Source organism: Cupressus sempervirens, chromosome 3 (assembly GCF_028749045.1).
Source record: "Cupressus sempervirens isolate cs-2001-9-10 chromosome 3, ASM2874904v1, whole genome shotgun sequence".
In the NCBI taxonomy this organism is placed as follows: Eukaryota; Viridiplantae; Streptophyta; class Pinopsida; order Cupressales; family Cupressaceae; genus Cupressus; species Cupressus sempervirens.
In genome coordinates, this window is record NC_143120.1 from 645,245,917 (window position 1) to 645,256,710 (window position 10,794).

At 37.2% G+C, this 10,794-nt stretch overlaps 1 protein-coding gene across 4 annotated transcripts in view; it reads left to right on the forward strand.

Moving 5' to 3' along the window:
• The window catches only part of LOC149568347 (phosphatidylinositol deacylase), a 138,773-nt gene extending 128,280 nt beyond the window's left edge, over positions 1-10,493 (forward strand). For 2 of the 4 annotated variants that reach the window (XM_089821293.1, XM_089821295.1), the window contains exons 16-18: positions 9,286-9,425; positions 9,618-9,852; positions 9,964-10,493. In XM_089821293.1, coding sequence (XP_089677419.1) covers positions 9,286-9,425; positions 9,618-9,852; positions 9,964-10,302 — 714 coding nt within the window. In that variant the 3' untranslated portion in view covers positions 10,303-10,493. Of the gene's footprint in view, positions 1-9,285; positions 9,426-9,593; positions 9,853-9,963 lie in introns of all 4 variants that reach the window. The other 2 variants (XM_089821292.1, XM_089821294.1) reach the window with 1 other exon arrangement.
• The last annotated feature ends 301 nt before the right edge of the window (positions 10,494-10,794 follow it).

Here is a 10,794-nt window from a genome sequence, read left to right on the forward strand (position 1 = left end):
TAGACATGCATATAATCTCATTTTCCGCTTCCATTTTCACTCATCTCACTTTCTGTATTCACTCGCATGACATGATTACACGAAAAGCCTTACGTATAATTGCATCTCAAAACCCTATTTTTGACTTAAAGTCACTTTTTGAAAAGTCAAAAATGTCATTTTCATGTACTTTGACTTCACCTTTTCACCAAAGATGACTATGAAGTACATTGCCCCTCTTCCATTTTCCAGTTCCATCTCTCCATATGCACTCACGCCTTCATAAGCAAATACATTTTATTCCATTTTCTGTATCTTTCCATGCCTCGCATCTCATCTGTAATCCGCACTTGTATGTAAAAGCTCATCTTCCACCCACCTTGGCATCTCATCTCATCCTTCATCTCTTGCTGCATGTTGCATTTACATGTAGTCATTTTTCATGCAATAACATCTTGAAAACCCTAAGTCACGTTTGAAAATCAACAATCTCCATTTGTGCGCATTCCCATGCATTTCACCTTCATACATTCCCATGCATTTCACCTTCATACATATTCATTTCCATCTTTTGTTTTTCACCTTCATAACACTTCATTCCGCATTTCACCTCCATTCACATTTCATCTCCATTCACTGGATACGTATATGATTTCTCTTTGAGATCATTTCATCGGATCTATAAAATCTCCAATCTATTTTCAAACCTTTGTTGATGATGTGTTTATGTTTTGGGATTTTTGTGTTGCAGTGCAAGCGCAAGAGATGCCCTCACCATCAAAATCAAAATCCAAAGACAAGATGAAATATCAATTTGATAAGAGTTGGCTCATGCAACTCCATCATCAGTTGCATCTGTTCTTGATAATGTGATGGACACAAAGATCGGTCATGTAGATGTGGTTGATTTTTTGCGGAGAGTAGAAACTCCTATTGGCCACGAGATGAAGCATATTAAAAGAAGTCACATTCACTTGGTCTCTGCATTTCCTATGGCTGCCATGGAACCTAATTTCGTTCTTGGATGTGCAAGACATCTCAACCCCAAATCAAAGACAATCAAGGATGCTGATGACAAGGTTGTCATTAGTCTTGATACAAAGGCCATTGAGCAGATCTTCAAAGTACCACATAATGCGGAGTGTGTAGATCTAACCAAAGAATCATCTATGACAAGCTAGAATGAGAAGAAATGTGATTATCAGAAGTATGTTAACCAATACTAGTTAGACAATAAAAGGAATAACTTCTCAAAATGGCCGAAGACCGTTCATTGGTCTAATTTCAAACAAGAATACAAAGATCTCAACATTCTACTTAGTAGAGTTTGCGGTCTTAAAGATTCTATGGATTTCGAGCCATGGATGTACAAGTTCATCTTCCAAATCATGGAAAACAAAAAACACATCTTTTGGGGAGAGCTGATTAGCACTGCACTTTGCCAATAGTTGCTCAATGTAGGCACTTCAACGCCCTTTTACATGAACTCTTACCTCGTCTACATTGCTATTGCTATGCGATCTTTCTCTGGTCTCAACCAAAGGAGATCATCTTTAGATTCTAGTTTGGGATTACTATGACCAAATCACTTTGGCTAATAGTAAGTTTCATTACAAAAGAGTCCAAGATGCTTTCTTTGGGCATTTCTGGTGTTTTTTCGATAAATAGTTATCCATCAAGAGGGTCTTTGATGTAGCATGGGAAAAGGTGAATCAATACGGTTGTATTTTCATTTAGTTTCCAACTTTTACATACTTGAGAGTTGGGTATTTCAAAGGTGAACTGTATACCTTACCTAGGTATGCTACAAATAGAATCATCCTGATGGAGTTAGCTAGACAACTCATGGAAGTGTAGAGTGATCAACATACTTTGCATTGGCTTGGTTTCATTATCATTTTTGCCAAACCCTTGGAAATTGGTAACTATTCAATCAACTCCGTGCACAAAGAAAAGAATATGGAAGCAAAGTTGCAGTTGATCACCTTGAAAAAGTTCAAAGACAGATTCGACTTTAATTACCGAGAAATGAATTCTCACATCAAAAGATCTTACACGCATGTTCATCGCATTGAGGACATTTGGATTGATATGAGAAGGGAGTTGGATATAATGAAGATGGACTATTGCAGATTGATTTTGTAGTAGATAATTGATCTTAACATCTGGGGATTCCTTTAGATTTCCAAGTTGAAGATGATGACAACATTCTTGATCCGGAATTTCTTTAAGCCAGTTTTAATAAAAGATGCCCTTGTCCTATTCAGTGGCAACAGAAAGAAGGTACATCTATCTTGGATAGATTCCAATCCATTTTGGCAAATACCAACAAATGGGAAAATTAAAGACCTTAGAAGAGTAAATCCTAAGTTGGGTTTGGATTGTGGAAGCTTTGGCCCTCCTGGAAGGAAGTCACAACTGTAAATTACAGGGAAAGATGGTGCTTCCTATTCTGATGCTAAGTATTCCCTCAAATTCAAGTTAAAGGGCGGAAAGGGATCTAAGTCATCTTAGATCTCTGAACTAGTTCAAGAATTAGAGGAGGAACTGGAGACAAAATCGGATGAAGAAGATGAGGAGGAAGAAGGGGAAGTCATGATCATATCTCCCCCAAGGCCTGCACAAACTCGTGCACCACCCATACATGAGGCACCCTTTCTGGATGAAGTAGATGATGATGTGGATTCATTCTCCACTGTTTTCACACCACCTATTCTAGTCTCGAAAATCAATACAATGGCTCTTCCTATTTCTTCTGCTGCTCCTCTTATCCTCGCAAATGAACAATATGAGCATTTGGGAAATGTGTTTGAGGATTTTCAAACTCTTCCAAGTGGTCGATTTTCCCAACTTGATACATCTTTGATGGGTTTTGAGCTTTTCATGATGGAGTCCTCTCATCATGCTCCTATGCATTCAACTGTGTAGACTGAATCTTGTTCAGTCACGATGGAGATACAATCGGGATCAATGCCGATAGGTCTCCACTATACCTGTTTCCGTGGATGAAAGTTTCAACTTGCCTACATGGTCGAGTAGAATAAAAACAAAGAGAAGAAAAGTGGTTGTACCTCCGGATAATCTGCTTGTCAAGAAAACCAAATCCAAATCTTTGAAAGATAAGTTTGTTTCAAGGATTTTGGTTGATTCGGATAAAACCAAATTTGTAGAAGTTGCTGAGCACTTGGTGGACAACCCTATTGAAGAACTTACTCGTTCTCATTAAAAGTTCACTAAGGTTGAAATTGGAAACAATCATGTCTAAGTTGTTTACAAGATGCTCAAGATGCATTAGCTAATGTATCAAAAAGCAATCATGAGCTATGGGAGAAGAAAAATCAACTTAAACAGGAGGTTTCTCACCTAAACGAGGTCATCCGACAACAATCTTCTCAAAGTACTATTGTCATGTCTCAAACATCCAAGGAAAGGAAGCTGATTGAAGCCGCCTAGTCTTGGAAAGGAGAAATCATCTCTGAAGGAGTTCGAGCCATCACGGAAACATTTGTAGTTCTTAGGTGCGTCAAAGAGATGAATGAAATGGAGCGAAACTTGATCTCTTCTTTGACTTGAGAAACAAATGATTTGAAGGAAATCCTCAATGATTGGGATGAAATGGTAAGATTTGATCTAGATGCCTTGGTCTAATTGTAAAAATCATCTTTTATTGTATGCAAGAGAGCTTTGGAGAAATTGTGCCAGCAAAACTTTGTTGGTGTAGCACTATTTTGAGAAAAAAGTGAATACAAAGAAGCAATTTAGACTTAACTTTGATTGAGTTAGATTGTTATTTGTGTAAATTAGAAGCTTTGTTTGTAATTCACATGCGTTATCTTTGATTCATGTTATCTTGCATTCTTGGTAATTGAATATAAAAGAATTAAGAAGCAATTGGAGCTGGAGCTTTGACTAGGAGCAATTGTGGAAATTATAAAGCTAGAAGTTTTGTTTGTAGCTTATACTTCTTTCTTAATTCGCAAAATAGTTAAGTTTTTAAAAACTTTTAGGAGTCTTTGTGCCCTAATTGTAAAGCTTTTTCATATAGAAGTATGACCGGACTTAGAGCCAAACTGATACACTTTTAGCTAGCCTTTGAGTTAGTATTAGTTTATTGGTATCACTGTTTCCATCCTTAGATATAAGTGTAGTTAAAGATTCATTCTGCCCATTACTTGCTCCGCAGGTAAGTGGATTCTTTCCTGAAAGCTAAGAGGAAAGAATATTAGTAACACCCCTTACAAAGTCTCTCAACTTCTTGCTTACTTTTAGTTGATCCAAGGAATGGTGAGAATGGGGAGGTTTCCCTTTAAGGTAGGAGACACTGTCTCACACGCTGTGGCTGGTCATCCTATTTTGCGATTGAATTTTTACCCAAAACCGTCGGTTGCAAAATATCCACCCAACAAACCCCAAGAAAAATAATTCAAAAATGGGCACCCAACAATCACAATAACATTGGATCGATGCCCAAAACGTTATAAACAAAAAAACAGCCTTATTGGTACCAATGGGAGGTGTGACTTGCTTCTTCAGAAAATATGAAGCATCTTCAAACACCACAAAAATTTCTGCACATTAATGATACCAAAACTTCACATATATTAGTGAACCAGGTCTCTATAGTATAATCAATTTCATCAAAGCTTCAATGTGATTTCGACAGTGAAACTGTCATAAACCATCTAGGGAGGATCTTTCACCATGGAAACTAGCAACTCAACAGGGTTGTCATTCTTGAGGGTTCTTGGGAAGAACACAAGTTCTCCTCCATAATCTAGAAGAAAAAAATTCTTGAACAACTCCAACAATTAGCCTTTAACCTCCTTTAAATTTTTCTTTGAAGCGATAAACTTTTGCTTCTTTTGTTATTTGCTCCAAAACTCCATTAAAAAAATAAATAATTAACTTTTTTTTCACCCCTTTTAGGAATAATAATGTTTTCTCATGAATAAAGTCAATTTCCAAGGTATCCATTAGAAATAACTTTTCAACCCCTTGAAAATGAGCTATAGCCTATTACACTCAGTTTGTCCTTTTAATACTTTCAACATCAGACAACATAAGTTATATTAGTAAAATAACTCAAAAAATATGTTCCAATTGCTAAAAGCACCCAAATGATATGATTTTAAAATTTTATTGTACCAAAGTGACATTAAAGAGTACGGACTTAGATTGGAGGCAACCAAGCGACTTTCTAAATATAGCCTACTACAAGAAGTTTGGAAAGAAAGCCTGAAGGTCGGAAATCAATTTTAGAAGTCAAAGGGCCTCCATCTACAAGTTGGGACTCAAACCCAAGAACAATTGTACGATAAGATTGATCAAATGCTTCTCCAAGAACATTTGGGTTCTCCTTAACTAACCAATTAGCCTTCCAAAGACATGAAGTTAGTTGAATGTGCACAAACTGGCTAAACACAAAAAGGGAAAGGCCCTCCTTGGTTGGATTTTTGATCAACCACTCTCTTTCCGCAGTGCTTCATCATGTGACCATGTTTACCACGATAATGACATATGATAGTCAGATTCTTGAAGTTTCTTCATTCTGCCCTTAACTTTACTTTTGAGGCCACTTCCTTTTGCCCTTGGCCTTGGCTGCAAAGGCCTGTGCTTTATTCAGTATATCATTATTGTTACGAAATTGCTTCTCCCATTTCTACAGTTGCAAGAGTGTTGTTGTACAAATCATTAAAATTCAACTCAACACTGGTAGACGTGATGTACTGTTTGTATGAAATGCTTGTATGGCTGTGGTAAGATTTTCAGTGTTATAACTACCATGGCTTCTTCCATCGTGTAACCAATAGTAGCTAATTGATTGTGAACACCTTTAATCTTCATCAAATGGTCTAGCAAAGACATCTTCTCGTCCATCATTATTGAGAACAACACATATTTAAGGAAGAAGGCCTTGCCTTTATCTAATTTCTCATGCAAATCTCACAAATGTTTCCAGATTTCCATAAAGATCTTCCTATAGATATTTCTGCTTGCATTTCATCAATGACTGATAATTTAATGGGCATTGCCACTTCACAATTATGCTCATTGAATTTGTCCCGGTGTTTAATGATAAGTGTTGGCTAGATATCAATATTGAGGATGACCTGATCAAGGCACAAATATTTGGAGATAGTTGAGCTGCTTGAGCACACTCTATTTCTAGATTTTGGAGGTCAGGAACAATGGATTCCTCAATATCAAGGCACCATCCAAGACAACATGGTGCATCACTACATGAGACGATAAAGTGAGCAAAGTGTGGATTTTGTTGGAGACCTCACACTTACTTGGAGAGAACCAAAATGCATTAAACCCTTCTGCCCATACTGAAAGGGGCAGTCCTCCAAGGGGAGGCTAAAGCTAAATTTCAACAGTGTTGTGAAAGGGAACTCAGGTCCATTTGGCGTAATCATAAAAAATGAACTTGGGGGTATGTGTTTGATAGGATTTGTTAAATTACTGGATAAAATAGATAATGATGTTTAGTTTTCTGCCCTTTTTGCCAGTTTGATATTTTACATCAACAAGCAGTTGGGATTCATGGACATAGGAAATTCAATTATGATGATCCATAGTATTTGCTCTTGGAAGGCCACAATTTGGAATATCGCAAAGTGGATTTAATAGATTGACAAGTGGTTGGACAATCTGGGAGAAATTTCATGCAGGCACATCTATTGGGAACCAACTAAGGTAGTAGACTTTTCGTTCAATCAAGACGGAGAACAAGACAGGGAGATGATAACCTGGAACGGTCTTCATGAGGTCCTTCTCCAAGAAAAGGATACGATCATTAGATGATCTATGATGCAGGGGTGCACCTAGATCTCCTTGGTCCATTAAAAAACTTTCGACAACATTAGTTGCTATATAAAATCTGGAATCAGGATGCTAGGAGAATGGCACTATTGGCTTACACAATGTTGTAGAGGTTGAAAATAATATTTAATTGTTTGTGTGATAGTGAACAAAGGATATTGGAAGACCAGCTATGCAGAGTTTTGGAAATCTCAATGAAGGTGGTGAAAGGTGTGATCCAAACCATCGTTGTGAGAAACATTTGGCTCATAGCCACATCCTTGGTGCTGTATTCATGGAGCTTTTCTTTTGCAGCATCATAAGAACCTTGGAAGACTTTGAGTGTGGCCAGAGAGTAGTGAAAAAGTAAGTCAAGCAATGTTTCTGAGCTGATGTCCTCAACACCATATCAAACTTAAGCAGCGATAAGAAAGAAGGGTTGGTGGGATACACAATATCAATATGTGTCACTGAAGCTAGGAAAATAGGGACAAGCAACAAAAAATCATACTAATAAGGGACAGTCTACAATGGAACCATAGGGAGACCTACACATTTTTTATGAGATACAATAATAATTATTTTGGCTCTATAAAGATATAGTGGCTGCAAGAAATCTTCAAAGGCCTTTGGATACTTTTTTATGTAGTAGGTTGAAAGGCTAGAAACCATGTATTGTTTTTTACTTATATTATAATAAACATGAACTGCCCCATTGGCTTGACTGAAAACAAAAACACTATATACGTATGTATGTTTTATTTATATGCTTCATAATGCTTCTCTTGTACAGATAGAGTGACTGCAAGAAATCTTCAAAAGCCTTCAAATATTCTTTCATGTAATAGGCGGAAAGGCTAGAAACTGTGTAGTGTTTTTTCCTTTTTTAATTTTGTTATAATATAATGGGAGCTGCCCCCTCGGTAGCAGTTTGCCTAAAAAACATATATATACCTCATAATTTGCTAAACTGAAAATACTGAAAAAATCTTAATTCAGCAATTTATCAATGTCAATACACAGTGAAAATTCCAATCAATGTTTATTAATTTAATAATCTTCACCTAAACCACAGTGAGTTACAATGCCACTTCCACTAGCCATATACTGTACAAAATACCTCAATTAAAATTATTTTCTGGCAATTTGTGCATCAGCAACTCCTAAGTTACCATACTTAGGGGTTAGCCTCGGATTCTTCATCACCCCTCATTGCAACCAAGGTTCTATTTGACAAGACCTTATAAAAGAGGGGGTCTATGAGTGGAAACCACACAAACATTCGTGAATCACCATTTTCACAATTTTATCTCATATGTATGCAAATACTTTCCGCTAATGAAATTGTTTTGAAAAATAACCTTTTTTCAGTGTAACACCAGGTCTGGGGGACGGGGGGACAAAGGGCCTGAATTTGGGGATGTTGGGGGTGGAGGCAGGGGGTGGGGTGTGTGGGTGCTGTATATATACTATATACTTTACATATACTACTTGAAATGCTAGTTATGAAAATGTTTATGAACTGTAACAAGTAAATTAGCAAAATTGCAAATGCCAAATACTATATACTTGAACATTGAACAGCCTTTGAATTCATGTTTTCTGTGTTTTTGGGCAGCCCTTGGGTTTATGTGGGTTCGGCATAGGTTCGTCCATGGCCCCTCCGAAGTACCTTGGGTTCCTTGTCGGTTGAAATTTCAGGTGTCTGGCAGGGGCTCTGGGCAAACCCAGTGGGGAATGGGGAGTAAACCTGGCATGTGGCTCTGAACCATACCCATAACGGGTACAAGGTGGCTTTTAAAGGAACCTTGTCACATAGTCCAAGATTTATCATTGGCCACGGAGCTCCAGAACAGTGTCATATGAAATTGCCATGGGAGCATGAAACTGTGCTAGTAATCATGTAGTTTTGTCATACCATAAAAGTAGTGTCAAAATACTATTATTTGATTGGTTAATTCAGGAAATCACTGGGCCCAGGCTGACCGGGGACACAAATGGGGGTGATACATGTGCTTTTCTGTCCATTTTTATTGAGGTCCTATCATATGGATCTTTTCCCAACGGGTTCTGATAAGTACCAGAAAAAAGTGATGATCTAACTATTCTGTATGGTATTGTTTAAATCAGTGCCTGATAAATAATCTTCAAATTTAAATCCAATTCTGATGAATGTTAGAAAACCGATGTTTCCATTGTTTCTCAAATAAAAGTAGCCTTTGTATTTTATTTATTGTGAACATGATGCAATTCTCATTTCAGAGGATTTATTTTAAATCTACTAAAAATTTACATTTCTATTACTTATTGGGAGTTTTTGCCATTAAATGCTGGAAAAATTGCAACATGAATACAGAATGAGACAAAAAAAATGGACAAAGGGTTCTCTATACTGTAATTCTGGATGTACCAAAGGCAATTGTATCTCTAGGTTTCATATATTGCATATTCCATTTGTTAGTCAACATTGTTAGTAACAGATGTAATTTGTTTGTGAATCAGATAGTCAAGATGTTTAGGGGGAGACCCACTTTTACGGTTGGTGTGATTGCAACAGTGCTCATCTCTTTTCTCCATCCAGCTCTGGGATTGATTTTCTTGTTGTTATTTCATGCATGGTGGTGCCATACTGCTCTCTGCAGGTAAGAGATGGAGTAAATTGACCTGTAATCCAAAAGCTTTGAACAGAACTTCCTGACATACATTTTTCCTTCACTATTGGAAGATAGAATAAATAGACTCAAAGTTCTTGTCTGATTAGCAACTGTTCAGGTAGTGTTGACCTAAATATAATTCGGTTTGTGTAACAGTTTTTTGGCGGCTTCATTTCGCAGCCATCGATATAGAAAGGGTGATTGGTCGAACTCTAAATTAAAAGCCGATATATTTCCGCCACAAATTGATCGTGTAATGATGGATGGCTTTGAGATAGAGGGAAATCATTCGCCTAATTCTGCCATTAGCTTTGGTGATACACAGCTAGAAACTTTCAACTACCAGCAAGGCATGCTTTTGTTACACTTGGCTGCAACAGCCATGCTGGTTCCATCCCTTGTGGCCTGGGGACAGGTTGTAATACAATCAATTTATTTTGTCTTCTTCATAATGTGGTAGCTTATGGATACTTTATTGTGTAATCAAATTTCTTCATTCACTGATGTGTACATTATTGTTATACAGAGGCTTGGGATGGACCAGACTATTCCATGGTTCCTTGACTCAGCTCTTTCACTTGGCATTGTTCTTCATGCTTTTTGTGCTTCTAGAGCAAACTACAATGTTCTATTATTTCCTTTCCCACACTTCTGGATTGCTTGCGTAAAGGAGGCTGGCTTGAGCATTGCGTATTGTTTGGCAGGGTTTTACTGTTACTTTTCTGGCTTAGCCTTGGCCCCATACCGTTCTTTCTATGCTATGGCAACAGTTGGTTTAGTTTCGGTATGCTTTAGAATAGCTGAGAAAAGATACAGAGAAAAAGGAGATTTTTACTTGAATAGAAGGCACTCCCACCGGCATTAAAAATTGTGCATTTACAACTTTCTACAAGACGGTGCACTTAAATTAGCACCATCGGGTTCATTCTTTTTCCCATTTAATGGTGGCCCAAAAGTCTAGATCTACTCTAGCAGGACTACCTTTTGTAAAATCAGAATGAAAATAGATCATTATTGGAAGTGATGAGGATGGTCAGTAATTTCACGAGTTTCAAATGTGTGATTCAACGAGTTAAAATAGATTCTTTTATTATTCCTTTGATTGTTGAAAATAGTTTTATTTAGGATTCATTTGATTGTACCATTTTTATAAAATGATCATTTTTGTCCCGGGGTGAATTTGGTAATTGCAGACATGAATTATATTTTAGGTTACATTGTATTTTGATGTCACAACCATAAAAGAATTGCCTCTATCCAACATGCAATAAAGATATAACACAGAATGATATATAGACTTGTCACTGCAGCAGGAATACATTAATCTTATTTCCATGATCTGCAAAAGCCCCACTGA